We start from the raw sequence: 17,111 nt of genomic DNA, 5'->3' as shown, positions 1-17,111 counted from the left end.
GTACAAAAACACAACCAGCTGACAGTTTGATCACACAATTTGAGACGCACAGATGCAAAGGCCCTCCGCCTATCCCAACGCAAGCGCCGGCGCCCCATATTTATCCAGCACATAGCAAATCAGCACTCGATATTTTACAGGGTTATACTCAAACAACTGCAGACCTGCATAAATCCATCAGTATCCCAGATTTTTCCACCTGACCTTGTGCATGAACTGACTTAATTATTAAAGGTGCCAACTGCACTAGTCACGGCTTCCCATCACCATTCACAGCTTGGAAGTCTTCCTCAACCCAGCCAAAGTCATGTCATCGGCTTCTGTCGTTTCCCAATTACGGGGTCTCCTTGAGAAGACTGGTCAACTTGCGCTCAAGTTCGACAAAATTTACCCCACTGAGGACCAATGGAACACTTTGAGTGACTTGAGCAAAAGCCTTGTAACTGCGGCTACGACAATTTCTGACAAAATCCGCCTTTTGCGCGAATCTCGCGCGGAAAGAGCTTGGAAGGATAGTCAAAAGCTCAGACAACACGCTATGGCTTGCAAGGGCGACGTGCTAGGCAATGGCCGACTCAAACATTCGCCAGTGTTTAGGAGGAACATTATTACTATTTTTGAAGGACCAAAGGAGTCCGTATTCGACTCGGAGGATATCAAAATTCGAAAATGTACAACACGTCAAAGATGTGCGCAGATCCGAAGACTGAGTCCCGACGGCCTCATCTCGTGGGCAATTGCATTCGCGCCGAGCGTTTGGGCTGGTGGGTCGATGGCTACCGACATCTTCACATGCCTACTAGATGACATAGAGCCACAACAGCAACCATCATGGCCCCGCGTGATAGATGAGACACTGCAAATGCTATTGAAGGACGAGACAGCTTTACAGAATTCTCAGGAATACAAAGACTTCATGGAAGGTAAGTTAAATTTGCTGCTACTTAGGTACAGGAACTGATAATGCAGCTGGCAAAACCCCACCAAAGGAAGGCCAGGCAAGACAAAAGAAACGGCCACGACTTGACATTCAGGAGCAATCCAGTTATATAGAACATGAAAAACGAGGTAAGGAAATCCTCTAGGTATTTAGATGACTTGTTGTTCATGTACTTATACATAGACAGCGTCATTCGATAGTCAGCATGTCAAGCACAAGACCTCGCCAGACCTGCCGCCGCAGCCTGGAGTAGTCTATCCACCTGTTATTTCACAACCGCCGACCAAAGAAAATCGGGGTGAGAAGACATCCAATTATGTACAAAGTAACAGCTATTAACATTGTACCAAACAGAAATGAAGCATATGTGCACAAATGCGCCACTGCGCGTTGTATCACAGTTGCCAGAGCCATTTAGAGCAGCAGTCCAGAATAGTCGCCTTTTCAAATGGGAGAGAAGTCAGGGGTATGCAACCACAAACTGTCTCGCAACTCTTTTCCCCAAGGACAATGCTCAAGATGTCTCCTTCACCTTTTGGTGCGGCAACTTCGAGGGCTATGACCTTACTAGTTTATTTGGTCTCCAGCATGCTATGTCATCTCAGACTTGAAAATAGACGCTCCCCCCTCTAACATAAACTGTGTACCCTGCGGGCACATGGTAGTCTTTGTATTCTGTCGAACGGACTTCGTTATCGATGTGTGTGCTGTAGGCTCCTGTTTGCTGATGGTAAATAGAAAGGTAGTAACCTTTGAAGTATATCGTTCGTGGTTCTCCGGTCGCGTGGAATGCTTGAGTGATACCTTTCTCTTCCCGTCCAGCGAGCGCTTCATCGCCGACCTAATAAACGAATTTCGTTAGCGACTTGATTGGCATATTGTAGGGTATTCCACACTATCTGACCGCCATAATGATAAATTCTATATTGCCCGCGCCCGGTTGAAATTCCCATACAATGCCGGGATTTTGCGATTGCGAACTATCCCAACGCAAGACCACCAGTCCACTTGTGGCAGACTGGCCAGTTATCTGTTCAGTCCGAGGTGTTGTCGTCTCTATTAAGCCAATATCGAAGGCGCTCAGTTGTGGGAGAAATTTGCCGGTCGGCTTTAAACGTTTAGCGCTTGATAAATATTCTGCTGCTTTGCGCATATGCTGATTGACAAAGACCACATCTTGGTCCTGAAGATGGGATGTTGGGTGGGGCAACCATGTGACCCTGCTTTACTTTTGGGCACCTTTCGAGTTCAGGCACTAAGGTACAACAAATGTGAGGCAATTTTCTGCACAGCATTCCACAGAATGCGCTAGGCCCCAATGGGTTCTGGTGCCTAACTACGTCATATCCCTCCCGAACTGTGGACTCCACTAGTCTGCCTGAACTTCGCGAAGAATGTCTTTCATCCAACAACACGACTCGGGATTCATCCTCTTCCATCTCTCTCCGTTAGGAAATATCTTCTGTCTCAAAGCTTGTCATATGGTGTGGAATTCTCACCCGTTATCTTTCGATATGTTCTCTGCCATATTGGCGACCAGACTAAGCCTGTTGTCCCCCTCATAATACAACTGTCAATTCACTACTCGAATTTTATGCATATTGCGTGGAGAAACAGGCACTAGATATCCAACTACCTCTTCCGCGGGGAACGTGACTTCGTACGCTTAACAGGCGGTCTGATATCAAGCGACAGTTCGTCTGCCGATGTCTCAGACTCATATGATAGTGGCAAAGGTGAACCGGGATACTTGGTGGTTTGTTGGCTAGTAACTATGGTTTCAGCAGCAGATGTCCCGCTTGTGAAGCTCAGCCCTAAGCTATCGTCGACCAGCGAGGCACCGGCTTCGACGATAGCTTGTCTCTCGTTTGCCTGACTGATCGCATCATCCCTCTGTCGCTTTGCCCAGTCTCTGCCATTCCGATACGCAGCAACTCCTTGTCGAAAGGTATCGGCATCGCCAGTCAAGGCCCAAGTTTTGATTTGTGTCATGGCAAAGCCATTTTTGTTTCCGGGAGCCGACGGGGGTATTGGATGAGTGGTATACATCTTAAGTTGACCACCATGGTATATGGATGTGAGGGTGTAAGCATTGTTATCATATTGCGACTCCGCCTGGCCATATGACTGCAAACAGTGGACCCCTCTCGCTCCTAGTGCTCGCTCCTAGTGCACCATCGTAACACGCTTGCCGAGAGGCGACTGAGAGAGATCCATCAGGACCCTTAACCTGGAGAAAGAAGTTTGGTGCCACAGGCAGATGGTCCTGGGTCGAAGGTTCAATCTTGCCGCTCAGCTGCTTCCGTACTTTTTGTTGAAGCTGTTCGGGACGTGCTCCGTAGTATACGTCCGGGTTCCCGGCCACGAGCGAGCCATCAGTCAAGTAATCGAGGTTATTAAATGGAATCTGCCCTGCGGTACACTTCGGATCTTCCAACTTTCCTTCAATGATTGGAATCACTCTTGCCATAACCTGTGCCTCCTTGGCAGCGTGTGTATCTGCGTCTTGAAACGAATCGAACGCGCCGTCAGAAAACTGCGAGGGCGAAAGCGAGGGCCGGGGTTGCCCGAGCGTTCGTTTGATTTCGTCCATGTTGTCTGGTTGTCGCGGGCCACTACCATTTGGATAGGTATATCGAGGGGGGTAGATCTCATGGTTGATCAAATGTTGCTGGAAATTAGTATCGTATGGACCTGTGCTCTTTGTTGTGGCCGTGTTCGGAGTATCACTTCTTTTAGCAGGAGACTGGGAGCCTCGTTTTCGGCGGCCAAGACTCGAGTCTCGAGAGCTCATGTTGTACTTTGGGCCAGTAAAGGGATACTGCGAACGGTCAGCCTCGGTATTGCGTGGGCACAGGTATCTTTACCCCTCTTAAATCCCTGAGATCTGGACCACCGTGGGATGCAAAACGCTTGACTTATTCCAAATATGTCGGAGTGCTGCGACGGAGAAATTCCTGAGCCTGCTCGGTTCTTGGATCGAGAGTCCACCGAATAGCCAGCCGCTCGCTCCGTCTGGGTCGCGTAGGACTAGAGTTTGCGGGACAGGGGTCTACGATATCGTCTAAAGCTTGCAATGCTCCCTTTGTAAGATGCAGTTTGGAGTGGGGATATTTGGATAAGTTCTCCCAGTATGTCGTTGGCGGGAAATCTGGGTGGCTCAACTTTTGTTTCTTCGATGTGAACCCAGACGCGTCGGCATGCAGCGATAGATCTGAGTACGAGGAATGTCGACGCTTCTGTGAGCCGTAATCAACGTGTCGTCCGTATGGTGTGCGTCGCGGCATGGACATTCTTGAGCGGTTGACATAGCTGAGGAATCGATGGTGTAGAGTGGCATTTATGTATAATACCAGTCATGTCCATTCAGGATCGATGCCGGAGAGTACTGAGAGCTTGATATTGTGGCAATGTCTGGTTGGTTGCTATTGAGAAGCCCCGCTTTTACACCAGCGCTGAAAACCAATCAGTTGACGCTCCCAAGTTACCAACTGTTGATTGGTGGGAGCCATGCTAATACAAACAACTCTCCGTCTAATTTTGGTGCTGAAGCGGGGGGGCCTCCAGCCGTACCTTACAAGCCTAAGCCACACACTAACGAGTTTCATGACAGGCTCGTGTAGTCAATTGCACATTTATTGGATGAATGTCTGAGTTTGGAATAATGCACAAGACTTGATAGGAAATCGTGATCGGGAATTAAGGTTGTTAAGCGCCTCTACAAGGCAACAACCTGCCGAGTTCCAGCTAGAACGTGTCAGCCGCCGTGACAACATCGTCACCACAGTTTCGCGGGAAACCTAAGGTACGGAAAAATAAAAGGCCGAGCGCATTCGGGAGCGTAGTGGAACCCTGTAGCGTTGCAGCGCGCCAAACGATTGGATATCCACTACCATGTGACGGGCCTTTTATGGGGCGTGGTCTCCCATGGAGGTCTAAGACCAACTCCGCTTGACCAGCATGCCGCCTGCCTTCCAGTTCGGTTGCAGGTAGGACTTTGCAAACCAATCGTTAACGGCCCAGAATAGGAGCTTGCGAGTAGCCAATCGATGAAGGACAAAATTGAAACAGACCACATGTATAGGCCCGAAGCGAAGCATGCCGTGCTGTGCCATGATTCAAGTCAAAGTCTGTGTCAGTGTCCCAAATAGCAGCAGAATCTTTTATCCCTGACTTGTCACGCGTCTTGAGACCCAGTGACCAATTTGACTGAATAGCCGGCTTGGTGACAGGTGGAGTGTAGGATTCCGTCGCCGTGGCCGTACCAACAGCACTCAACGGGACAGACTGGTCACTGCAAAGCTTTGCGATCCATATCTTTGCGGGGTGGAGTTGGAGCGAGGTCAGAGACTTGGACGAATGGTGCGCTAAGATGTTTATTATGATACTGATTGATGTTCTTTTCTGACGTTTCTCCTGTCTCTGAAATTAGTTTCGATCCATGGAGGAAGGCCAATTGTCACGTTTATGCCCCCGTAGCTCTCGGTTCGGTTGCCTAAAGCAACTAATGATGCACCAGTCTTGTGGGTGGAAGAGTCTTGGATACCATCACCAGACTTTCTGTTACTAGATACTGTTTTTACTGTAGGGTATTCGCCAACGTTCTCGTCGAAAAGCCGAAGGCCATGGTTTATGTCCATGCCCTCGTGAATTCCAAACTTCAACCGGTCTTTTCCTGTCCAGCTCCCAAGGACAGAACTTGCGGGTACGTCCTGGCTAATGTCCCAAAATGCCATTGGATATGCTCGCGTTAGAGCACGGCCCACAGTCCTGTCCAGGAATCAAGTCTCCCCGATTGGTGCTCGCAGGAGGATTGGGGTTTATAGATCTGGCCACTGCCAATGTCGAGTTCATAAATACCAGATGATAACTCAGAAGGAGCTTGCTCGAAGTTTCCAGGTGTGGATATTTTGTGAGAAGGAACTTCCATCACACCCGAGGGAGCTGATGGCGACGGTTCATTAGAGAGAATGCCATACGCATGATGGGGTGGAGTCGTGAGAACACTGACTCAGATTCTCTCGCTTCACACGCTAACCGTGACGGCATCTTTGGCATGATAAACCTCTGCAACTTTGTTAAGGATATCTGCAAGATTTGTCCATAGGAATAGCGTGACTCGTTTAGTCTCCTCGCCCACTTTGAATTTTTGGGCGTACCGTCCGGATACGGCTCGGGCTACATTGGCGCGTAACAGCTTCTCGGCGGCTTTGAGATCGAGATTTGACAAATAGATCTTGCGCGCCAAGGACATAACATCAAAAATTGTGACCACAATTTCTTCAGAATGACGGACACATCTGACAAGATGAGAAGATTCGGTAATCTCACAATTTTTCTCCACTCCGTTAACCTGGACTGAGTCGGTACTAAACGTGAAACGAGCATATCTCACTTCTTCCGCTCCCCAGTTGTCAACCACTCGGTCAAGATCATGCGTCAAATATTGTAGTCGCTCGTCATGCCACGTTATCTTCGGGCTCTGGAGCCCTGTCCCGTTGTGTGCGGCTGATGTTGACAGCCGTGGTTTTTTGTTCGGACCGGAAGGCCCCTTCTTTTGTCGCTTGAGCGAGATAGCTGGTTCAATCGCGTGGCGCACGGGAGCTGCCATGTCAAGCTGCCGTCTGACCTCTTTCTCGCTCTCAATTGCTAATGCCAGGTCTGCTTTTGCCTTTTCTGCCCGTGCCTCTGCTTGTCTTGTCGATGTAATCATCCATACCTGATTCCTTTCCAACTCCTCTTTATGTTTTTCCGCCAATGCTTTAGCTTTCTCAGCTTCAAGCCTTGCTCGGTCTGCATCTTCGGCTCGCTTCTCAGCTTCGTGTCGGGCCTGTTCTGCATCTTCAGCTCGCTTCTCAGCTTCGTGTCGAGCCTGTTCTGCATCTTCAGCTCGTTTCTCAACTTCGTGTCGAGCCTGTTCTGCATCTTCAGCTCGCTTCTCAGCTTCGTGTCTGGACTGTTCTGCATCTTTAGCTCGCCTTTCTGCTACTTCTCTGGCGTGGTATGACTCCCTCTCCCTATTGACCGCTGAGCTCATTTCTTCCTCGGCTCTTTTGGCATGATCATGCGCCGCGACGCTTGACTGAAGCGCCCTTTCAATCTCGCCTTTGGCCCACGTCTCATAAGCTTTCGCAGTCTGTTGCGTCTCTTCTACTACCGCAATTGCCAAGTTTCTTCCTTGCTCGAGCTCGCTGTTGGATTGTGCTGCTGTTTGCAGCGCTTGCCAACTCTGCCGGATTTGTTCGTCCTTTTCCAATGTAATTGCTTCCAGTTTTAAGTATTTCTCTTCCATTTCGTGAATACGATGCAAGGCGGTTGCATTTTCCAACTCCAGTGTCTGGAGTTTTTTCTGTATCGTAATTTGACCTTGCTCTGCTTTTCTTACATGCTCAGTTCTCTTGAGGAGCCGCTTAACAGCTGCTTCCAATTCTCGCGCACAGTCATCAACTTTGGAAACGGCCTCCGAGTGAACCGGGATGGATTGATATTGGGTTGAGGGATCATATGCTTTAATGATCAGAGAACTGGGCATGTTGTTCTTCGAACTCTCCATTGTTACGGGTCGACGATACCGAGCCCGCCAAAAGACGCAGAGTATTGTCCGCAAGAGAATTAGAGCGCAATTAAGAGACGTGGTATACGGTGCTCCCGCTCCGATGATGTTGGTAAAGGAGAATCATATGACTAACATTTACGACTGAACCAGAGATTCCGATGATGGGATGTCCAAGTTATCAAACACTTCAAATATTGCCTTTGGTGATCAAGAATAGGCTTATGCTTGTAAAACGTGTTGGAAGGAACAAGTTGCCGAAAGCGCAAGAACAGAGCAGGCACTTTATACTTTATCTGTCCAAGCCATCCCCGATACATTCAAATGATACTTCTCAATGCGATCCTGGGCGTGTCCCTGATCAATTGAACGAACGGCCCTTGTTCGATATTCAACCAACAACTCTTCTGCAAGCCACATCACAGCTGATACGGTTGCATACATGGACGGATGATCCAATTTCATTAACCATGCTTGCCAGCTACGAATATCCACGGCTCACAATCATGTAGCTTCGACCTCAGCTATCAAGCTATGAATGTAGATCAGCAAAGGCCAAAAAGTAGACCTTGCAAATGCAACTGTCCCTGCAAGCCGTCATTCACATCGGCTGTAACTGACACGTTTATCCATGCTGAGACTATCCTCAAACTCCGGACATGCACTGTAGCAGCTCCGGGTAACCCCTTGACTAGACAACCACTCATTTTGCATTCCGTATCACAGATCAAGCAGGCCCTTCGTTGCGTCAAGATGTGCCGCGGATTTGTGCTACAGAGAGCGTTGGCCCTGTCTCGAGTATCAGCCAATTAAACAACGTGTGCTCTGGATTTGTGCTACAAAGCCATTGACCCTGTCCCCCACCCACCCGCGTTGTAATAACGTGTGCTGAGGATTTGTGCTTAAGACATCCTAGCAACCTTCCCGCCTTTCCCGCTGACCCATAAGGTATTTACGCGTGACGAGACCCTTCCCCGCAGTGACAACAAATCAGCGTGAAATGCAACCCTCCTCCAAACGAGGCAGTTCTGCAGACCTGCATAAACCAAAGGAGCGCCCAACCTGTTCAATGACGGATGACCAAGGCTCTCTATAAGTACGCCGTGGGCCAGTCCTTTCATCTCTTCAGCCTTTGACCGCGTACCAGCACTCAAACCATGTCTGCCTCTTCTGTCGTTTCTCAGTTGCGAAGCCTCTTCGACAAGGCTGATCAGCTTATACCCAAACTTAACAAAATTTACCCAACAGACGAGCAATGGGAGTCTTTGGGCGACTTTAGCGCGAAGCTCGCAACGGCTGCGACGACGATTGGACAGAGAGTACAAGCCCTGAAAGAGTCCCGGGCAGACAGAGCGTGGAAAGAAAGCGAAAAACTTAGATCCCATGCTCTGAAATGTCAGGGAGATGTCTTAGCCAATGGTCGACTGAAGCAATCCCCGGTGTTTAGGAGAAATATCGTCACTATATTCGAGGGGCCAAAGGACTCCAAATTTGACACTGAGGATACCAGGGTCCGAAAGGCCACGACGCGACAAAGATGCGCGCAGATCCGATCTTTAAGTCCCGACGGTATTATTTCATGGGCAATTGCCTTTGCGCCAAGCCTTTGGGCTGGAGGTTCTATGGCCACTGATATCTTTAAGTGCCTCCTAGAGGACATTGAGCCAGATTGTCACCCTTCGTGGCCGTCGATTGTAGGGGAAACCTTGCACACCCTCCAGGCGGATGAAGAGGTCTTGCAAAGATCCACCGACTACCAAAAGCTTTTATGTGGTATGCCTGTTTGATCATAGAAACAGCCCAGCGTTTGAGTGGAGAATTGACAGTTCAGCGTATGATACTCCGTTAGCGACCAATCTGGAGAGCAATAGGAAACGGAAGCGCCTCGATCACAAACGACCATCTACTATATTAGGGCAAAAAGGTGAAGACATCCCTTGCCTTAGGCGCAATGTTGCTAAGGTGTTGCTAGAACAATCACAGTACAATAATGATAAATCTACCCTCAGTCGAGGCGAAGCCTGTGACCCGGAGTCAAGACAGGGCAAGCAAGAAGATCATAGCATGTTGAATCCTCAACCACCAAATGATGGAAACAGAGGTAAGAAAAGTTCTAAGAACGAATGTATAAGAGGTTACTAACATTGTACCATAAGAAATGAAGCATATGTGCACAAATGCGCCAGCTAGCCGCGTCGAAGATTTGCCTGAGCCACTGAGAGAGGCAGTTGAAAATAGCCGGCTCTTCAAATGGGAAAGGAGCCAAGGCTATGAGACGACTGGATGCGTGACGGCCGTATTTCCAAAGGATAACACACAAGATGTAACGTTCACCTTGTGGTGCGGTAATGTCCAGGGGTATCACCTAATTAGTTTCTTCGGCCTTCAACATGCTATGTCCTCTTAAACTTGAAAATACACGGTCCCTCCTCTAACATACACAGAATACCCCGCCGGCACAGTATAAGGGTTGGATTCGGTGGATGGGGTTACATTGTCAATGTGCGTTTTGTAGTCCCCCGTTTGTTGTTGGTAAATAGAAAGATAATAACCTTTAAAGAAAATCGTTCTTTCTTCCGTCGTCGCGGGGAAGTATTGGGTGATGTCTTTCTCTTCTCGTCCGGCAAGAGCATCGTCGCCAACCTGAAAAGCAGACCGTCGTTAGCCATACGGAGCAAATGTGACTGGATTCCAAGTTATTCTGACCACCATAGTCACAAAGTAGTGCTCAGCCCTCCTGGCTTGCAAATGCTTATTGCTTAGGTACTCAACCCGGAATGCGACGGTCGCTCAAGAGAGAACGGCTGCCGCGATGCAGCGGGTGCGGCTTTTAGTGCCAGAAATTCGGAATATTCCTGATGGAATCTTCACGTGATGGTTGTCTCAGAGGGTGTGTACTAAAACCCCCCACAAATACCAGATGCTGATTGTTTGGAAGATGTAGAAGAAACGTCGGGAAACAAGAAGGTCTCTTGCGTCACCGAGGAATGCGTGTGTTGATGTAAAGCGATGTGAAGAGGCACACTTCGACAGATGTTTTTAAGGTGGAGAGTTTGAGCGGGGGCAATCTGATCACTTGTCGTGGGCGACAAGTCGCGCGGACAATTAAGTTAGGCACGTACTGACGGGTTGGGCACATCAGGTTATGTCATTGCGGTATATCTCCCGAGGTTTTGCCGAACCAAGATGGGCTCGGTTATGGGGGGTGTTGCCTCGAAATGACGTACAGGGAAAGTCGAGTATGGGGCGAAGGATACGAAGGTAACATTCATTCGTCCATTCCGCCCTATGACCTAAGCCAGGAGGGCAGCTATCTGCTTGATTACACGGCCCTTCCTGTCGACGTCTTGGCGAAGTTCTGACGAGTTCACGAAGCTGCTCGTATTTTGGCTCCATGGGGTTTGTTGCAATGAAGATGTGATCGGTCGGGGGGGTGGGGTGGATTCGATAGCCGCGATAGATACAAGGTCCCAGATTTGCGCATCTTCAGCCCTGTCAGCAATAGCTGTCTAGAGGAGCGGTATGATGCGGTCGAAGTCGAAGTCATCAGAGGCGACAGCAGAAATAAGTCTTAGGAGGTCGGTTCGTAAAGTGTTACTTCCAGTTGTCGAAATCAGCAGGCCTGAGACAGGGAGACTTCGTAAGGACGGAAGAAGAACTAGTGCAGGATTGCGGAGATCTGCTTGTTTGTCAGAAATGCATAGAAATTGCTGGGTGATTGGATTACCTTCGTTACTAAGTTGGCCAAGAGTGCAAGCCGTAAAGGTGACGTTTCTGTTGCTGCAAACAGAGGTGAATAGGGTGCGGAAGGCGTCAAGTCCCTTACCTATTGGATTTTCGTCAATGAGCTCCAATCTTCGCTGGTCTGACATGACGAGGAAAGCATGCCGTGCTGTGCCATGGTGTAGTCGAAGTTGGTTGAAGGGGGTGGGAAGTAAGTTGTCACAGTTGCATGGGTGTTACCGACGCTTCAGCAGGAAAAACAAAACGCCGAGCGCATCCCGGAGTCCAGTGGAACCTGTGGCGTTGGAGGGCGCCAAACGATTGGGTTTCCAGTTCCGTTTCAAAAGCGGGGCTTTTTCTATTCTATTGGCCAGCAATTGGCACAAGAGCAACCCCGGATCGAACCGACACTGCGGCTAGGACTTTGCATATATACCAACCGTTAACCGCCCGCAAACTTCACCCATGTCTGATATCATAAGGAGCAGGCTTTACACGACAGCCTACATTGTGGGTGTCATTTACAGAAGCTGTATCACCAATCGTCAATGGCACTCGAGAATTCATAGACGATGCATCTTGTGAGCAGCCAATTGGACGCTGCACAAGACTCTGTCTCCTTTTCTTGCTTCTTGATCAGAAATGCTGTATTTGCTACTGCCGCAATCTCGGATAGTTGTTTGTCAGTGATTGGCTCACGGCTTCCCATTTCGGCTTGAAACACATGAGCGATATCATGGATGGATGAAAGTGGTAGCTGCGCCCTGTTGACTCTATTCTACACTCCAACCACCTTTGTATCCCTCTGAGCTTCGCGTAGAATATTCTTCATCGAAGAATACAACTGGGAATCTTCCCTTTCCCACCTCCTGCCATTTGGGAACACCACCTTCCGCAAATTATTAATACAAGGTATTAAACATCGGTAATGCGACGTGAAATTCTCTTCTGCTGTTTTGAGGAAGTCTCTTTCATCAGAGACCTCTCCCTTCTTCAGCTTTGCCAGTTCCCGCATGTCAACATAATTCCACTTCTCGAACTCAGTTGCTCCAATATCTTCACCCGGCCCGTTGTAGTGGATGCATATCCAGAACAGCACCCAGAAGAATGACTCAAGGTCATGCATGAATGAATGATACTGTCCTAGAAGTGCCCCGATAGCCATGAAGGCCCTTGTGCCCGTCTTTCCTTTGGCTCCCGAAGCAGGCCCCCTTTGGTCCCTAATGGCAAGGTCGAGATCGATCAAAAAAGCCGCCCAGGACGGGTTCTCTTCGTCTTCATTGATCATAAGATTGTTGATGGAAATATCCCTGTGGAGAAAGCCGGCATTATACAAGGATTCGTGCCCCTGGATGCATCTCTCCATTGCTGCAAGCAGGGCCACTCGGGAGCTTGCCTTGTAGACCAGCTTCCCATAGTCTCGAAGAATAACACGCCGATGTATCCGATTTGACAGTGCATCCATGCCGAGCTTTGTTGGAGATGTAGAGCAGGTTCGTTTGGTTGGCGGCAGGGCGACGCCAAGGTCACTCGAGGGTCGCTTCACGCCGCCGCTGCTGCTGCGGCCCTTGCGAGAAACACTAGACGCCCTCATTCCTGACGGCTGCATTGGGCGAGACGGTCGATAATTTTCAGCTTTTGTGACGTCCAGTGCCTGCCGAACGCTGCTTCGAACGTCGTCTTCACCACCGCGGACGCGAACAGTCTCATGGTGGTAGTATCGGGCAACGTTAATCACGCCTTTCTCGGTGGCTTCTTGGAGCAGTTCGCCCTCTTCGTCCCGGTCGGTATACTGCCACGAGTCCTTAATGACAAGTGGCGTCCGCGGGTCATCTTTACGATGAGCTTTCCAACAAGTTGTCGCTCGGCCTGCGATGCATGGTGCGCGCTTCATGACCTCCTCGATGATAAGACATTCTGTCTGACCGTTTCGTTCGATCTCAATATATTTCTGGCCGCCGGTTGTTATTATGGTAGGATCAAACCCAAGTATCTCCTCGTTCATCCGCAGAAACCCCAGAATTGTGGTCACAAACTGTAGCCCACCTTCCTCCTTGTTGATGTCGAATTGTTCGGAGGCGACCCCCCCGAGCCTGTCGAACTCCCATACCCTCATAAGAGACCCGCAGAGCGTAAATCCCAAGACGAAGCGGCGGGTATCTTGAGCGGCGAGCACCTCTCTCGCATACCTGGCGAGATCAATCCATGCAATCGATGCTATGTCGGCCTTCGGGTTGCTTTTTAGTTCGCCTGCTACGAGGACGTGTGACCAACGATATTTCGAATCCGCGGCGTCGGGCTTGTACGTGATATCGCTATTAACGAAGCCAATGTCCATGCTGCGTTTGCCCGTAGAGCCTAGCAGTGGTGTTTTGGGCTGCGCCAATAGCTTTCGTCGATGTGGTAGGGTCGAATTGCGGTCATCTTCAAATGCATCCAACCTCGGGATAAGGTCAACAAACCAAGCAAGCACGTCGCTTTCCTTTGCGCCTGTCGGCCACCCGGTCCATCCTCCACTGAAGAGTGGGTTGTCGCCTTCAGTGCATTTGCTGAAGACCGTTTCAGCTATCGTCCCTAGATCTGGCACGCCTTTAAAGAAGGTGTCACAGAAATTGGGAACGCCAACATAGAGGGGTCCAAGTTCCTGCTTCAAAACTCTGTCCACGTCCTGGCGGAGCTCTGACGAGTTTACGAAGCTGCTCGTGTTTTGGCTCCATGGGGTCTGTTGTATAGAGGAAGCAATCGCTCGGGGAGGGGGGGTAGTTTCGGTAACGATGTCGTAAACATGATTCCAGATAAGGGTATCATCAAGACTGTCAGCAAGAGCTACTTTCAGGAGTGGTTTGATGTGGTCAAAGTCGAATTCGCCCGAGTTGACGGTGGAATTGACTCTCAGTAGATCGCTGAGGAGGTTCTTCCCGTTTCCACCAGAGCGGAGCAGGCGGGAAGCTCGAATATTTTGGAGTGCCAAGAGGAGATCTATGGAAAGATTCTGCAGGTCTTCATTTACAGTCAGAGCGATAGTAACATATTTCAAAGTACCGGGGGACATACCGTCGAGACTAAGCTGATCTAGTGCTCTGGGCGAGCGAAGGAGGCGTCTGCTATCACATATTGAATGAAATGAGGAGCGAAAAGCATCAAGTCCATTTCCGATGGGATTAGCCTCGATCACGTCTGATCGATTTTGATGTGTCATATCCAGTAGGTTTGTCGTCCCTGATTGTAGCCGTGATGGAAAGCAACGCGACAGACTGTGGACAGGCCGACTCCAGTTGGCCGTCCGGGATGCGTCAGCCTGGAGAGAAAGCAGGACTTTGACCCTGAGACCACGCAATTAGCAAGATATGCCTGGTCGGGTTGTCTATGTGGGAAGGGCTCAATTGAGTCCAGAAGCGCGCAGTCCGAACGTTAGACTCTGCACTGTGTAAATGTTGGGGGGGCTTTGTTACCTCAGCAGGGCTCAGGCCGTTTCTAAGATCCGCGATCATGTGACAATCAGGAATTTCCATTTTCGGCCTAGTTTATTTTCAGCGCGATGCTGCACTAATCCCTTCTAACTCAACGCTTGATTGCTCCTTGACAAAAATGAACACCCAGGCTGGGGAATTTTTTTGCAGTAAATGCGCAAGATGCTATATTCTCGATGACTTCGAAATTAACAACCATGGGAAGCGAACCTTTTTGGGGGCAGAAATCCGGAGAGTGGCACCAGCGCCTGAGTGAATCAAAACGGTATATGGACAACGTATCAATCCCCCAAAGCTTTTGTCGCGGGCGCTTAAAACACTGCCTCATCACCAACTACTTTGATACATACAAACACGGACAACCCTTCTCAGTTTGTCAAGAAATGGGCTGGATTGTCAGTGATGCGCCTTTCTACTAGAAGAGAGGAAACGAGTGTGGATACATGAAACCCGTCCGCTCACAGAGGTGATTTCAAAACCTGATCAGTTGCAATCAACTAACAGATCTCCTGTTTGAAACCGTAACGTAGACTCTGACATGTGCCATTCGCGTTGTAATCCTCCTGCGAGATGGCAGTACTCTGTAGAGCCAAGTGGCGCGTATAAGGCGAAGGATACTTAAAAATCGGGACAACGTTGCATATATTCACGCCGACTATCCGCTAACTAGTCTAATTCACCCTGTGTGTCAACGCAATCCAACTTGCTCATCTCCCTCTCCCAAGCGGCGTGGCCAAATTTGTTGGTCACCAAGTTTTTCGCCTCTTCGATTGCCTGTTCCCCACGCAATTGGTTGCACGGCAAGAAGATGGGCGCCCAAAATACTTCAACTTCAATAGATCCGTTTGTTACTCGACGTGCTTCTCCCAGGTGCATGTATTCGTATTCATGAACACTGCTAGCTAACGCGCGTTTCGTACACGAAGTCCTACGTGAAGTAACCTTCTTCCGCTGTTTGGTCTTGACCTTCGAGATTCCTCGTTGCTGCTTACGGGCGACATTCGCAGTCGGGTATGAGATGGCTTTCTGGCGCGGTTCGGTTTGATCAGAGTAAGAAGATTCGTTATCTACAAATCGGTTGTAAGTTAGGCAAGATACTTCGGCATGGACAGATTCGTACTCTCATCTGGTGAAGCCTCGCGTTCACGCGGTATCCCCTGCCCATTGACAAGTTTTTCATACTCAGAAAAGAGAGCATGAAGACGGTCAACGTCCAAAGGCGTGGGTACGGGAGTTCTCTCGGGATCCTCTTGCCCAGCCTCCAGCTGCATGGTGGAGGAAGTTGAGAGGCCTAAATCAATGTCGAGCTTCTTATCAGTAGATTTAGAGGGGAGCTCGCCAGAGTCGCTGAAGGAATTACATCCATCGTCATCGTTGCCGTCGTAGCTGCTCACACTGCTAGGCGACGATGCAATTGTTATCGTGGAATCCCAAGAGGAACCAGGCGACAAAGGTGGCTGATTTTGAGTCTTGAGCGTTGAGCTCGTCTGTATCAGTACGATTCCCTCCATTGCGCAGCAAGAAAGTCGAAATCATAGGAAAGAAGAAGAAGAGGTGCTTGTTGACCAGACGCTTCGAGTCGATCGTGCCCGAGTCGTTTAGCCTTTATATATAGGCGGAACCCAAGCCATTAACCGCAGCGTCAACTGGTTAAGGACGCAAAAGCTTGACCCGGAGTGTCTTCCCAGATTCAATCAGCTCCGCCAATCCAATGGTGTGTGTGAGCCACCCAACCATTCATCCAAGTTCATGGATAGTCCTGGTATGGTCGCTCACCCCATTCTGAATCTTGTCAATATTCCATTTCCCCCGCCCCAAAGAATTCGCATTCTTGTAGCGGTGCTCACTGCTCCACTCCCTACTTCTCCGCCCGCTCTTCCTTTCTTTGTACACCAGCAATCCTTGCTGGAGCTAAGCCTCGCCGTGGATGCGGCCAAGAGTCCTACTGCATCATTCTGCAACAGTAACCTCAGATAACGTATCATCAAAACCTTCGGGGGACACGTCATATGGCGCGGGAAGTCGAGAAGCCGAGCATCGAACGATGGCTCCTCAGCCTGTCGTTCAGCAGAAGACATTCAGCCTCCGACCTTTCGCGTATTCAGCCAATGCAGGGGAAGATACCAACCAATACAACATCGACGATTCGAGCGAAGCGGCGCGGCGAGATTGACACAATTCGTAGGCTGTAAAGGGACATGGCCGCAGGTTGTGGACCAACGTCGGACGTACTCTGGCATACTTAGGCCGTGGTATGAGAGCAAGGCAACCTGGGCGAACCAACCCCGAGCATATTGACCCAATGCTTCTAGCCGCTTGAAGATCAGCTGAAAAGCGGTCAAGCCTCGAGTCTCATGGGGCTCCCGGATAAAGCAAATCTTGCGAGGCAGTGGGAAGGCTTGGCGGCGCCGCCAGCCCCCCAAAG

At 49.6% G+C, this 17,111-nt stretch overlaps 8 protein-coding genes across 8 annotated transcripts; 2 read left to right on the top strand and 6 right to left on the bottom strand.

Annotated features, from left to right (window-relative positions):
• Positions 1-307: 307 nt before the first annotated feature.
• G6M90_00g113540 (uncharacterized protein) lies at positions 308-1,551 on the top strand (the record flags this gene model as incomplete). The annotated part of the gene is made up of 4 exons (XM_014684267.1): positions 308-923; positions 970-1,068; positions 1,128-1,238; positions 1,295-1,551. 4 exons carry the CDS (start codon positions 308-310, stop codon positions 1,549-1,551), a joined length of 1,083 nt encoding a protein of 360 aa, XP_014539753.1.
• Positions 1,552-2,572: 1,021 nt separating this feature from the next.
• G6M90_00g113530 (uncharacterized protein) lies at positions 2,573-3,734 on the bottom strand (the record flags this gene model as incomplete). The annotated part of the gene is made up of 2 exons (XM_014684268.1): positions 2,573-3,106; positions 3,171-3,734. 2 exons carry the CDS (start codon positions 3,732-3,734, stop codon positions 2,573-2,575), a joined length of 1,098 nt encoding a protein of 365 aa, XP_014539754.1.
• Positions 3,735-3,858: 124 nt separating this feature from the next.
• G6M90_00g113520 (uncharacterized protein) lies at positions 3,859-4,233 on the bottom strand (the record flags this gene model as incomplete). The annotated part of the gene is made up of 1 exon (XM_066131892.1): positions 3,859-4,233. One exon carries the CDS (start codon positions 4,231-4,233, stop codon positions 3,859-3,861), a length of 375 nt encoding a protein of 124 aa, XP_065987820.1.
• A 1,733-nt stretch (positions 4,234-5,966) lies between these two features.
• Positions 5,967-7,493, bottom strand: G6M90_00g113510 (uncharacterized protein; the record flags this gene model as incomplete). Its single annotated transcript, XM_014684269.1, has 1 exon — positions 5,967-7,493. One exon carries the CDS (start codon positions 7,491-7,493, stop codon positions 5,967-5,969), a length of 1,527 nt encoding a protein of 508 aa, XP_014539755.1.
• A 1,157-nt stretch (positions 7,494-8,650) lies between these two features.
• On the top strand, positions 8,651-9,900 carry G6M90_00g113500 (uncharacterized protein; the record flags this gene model as incomplete). Its single annotated transcript, XM_014684270.2, has 3 exons — positions 8,651-9,266; positions 9,325-9,594; positions 9,650-9,900. 3 exons carry the CDS (start codon positions 8,651-8,653, stop codon positions 9,898-9,900), a joined length of 1,137 nt encoding a protein of 378 aa, XP_014539756.2.
• A 1,102-nt stretch (positions 9,901-11,002) lies between these two features.
• On the bottom strand, positions 11,003-11,365 carry G6M90_00g113490 (uncharacterized protein; the record flags this gene model as incomplete). The annotated part of the gene is made up of 2 exons (XM_066131891.1): positions 11,003-11,172; positions 11,221-11,365. 2 exons carry the CDS (start codon positions 11,363-11,365, stop codon positions 11,003-11,005), a joined length of 315 nt encoding a protein of 104 aa, XP_065987999.1.
• A 629-nt stretch (positions 11,366-11,994) lies between these two features.
• On the bottom strand, positions 11,995-14,268 carry G6M90_00g113480 (uncharacterized protein; the record flags this gene model as incomplete). Its single annotated transcript, XM_014684271.2, has 1 exon — positions 11,995-14,268. One exon carries the CDS (start codon positions 14,266-14,268, stop codon positions 11,995-11,997), a length of 2,274 nt encoding a protein of 757 aa, XP_014539757.2.
• A 1,084-nt stretch (positions 14,269-15,352) lies between these two features.
• G6M90_00g113470 (uncharacterized protein) lies at positions 15,353-16,197 on the bottom strand (the record flags this gene model as incomplete). The annotated part of the gene is made up of 2 exons (XM_014684272.1): positions 15,353-15,753; positions 15,807-16,197. 2 exons carry the CDS (start codon positions 16,195-16,197, stop codon positions 15,353-15,355), a joined length of 792 nt encoding a protein of 263 aa, XP_014539758.1.
• Positions 16,198-17,111: the final 914 nt, after the last annotated feature.

Source organism: Metarhizium brunneum, chromosome 7, assembly GCF_013426205.1.
Source record: "Metarhizium brunneum chromosome 7, complete sequence".
Lineage (NCBI taxonomy): Eukaryota > Fungi > Ascomycota > Sordariomycetes > Hypocreales > Clavicipitaceae > Metarhizium > Metarhizium brunneum.
This window is presented reverse-complemented; position numbering and strand designations above follow the sequence as displayed.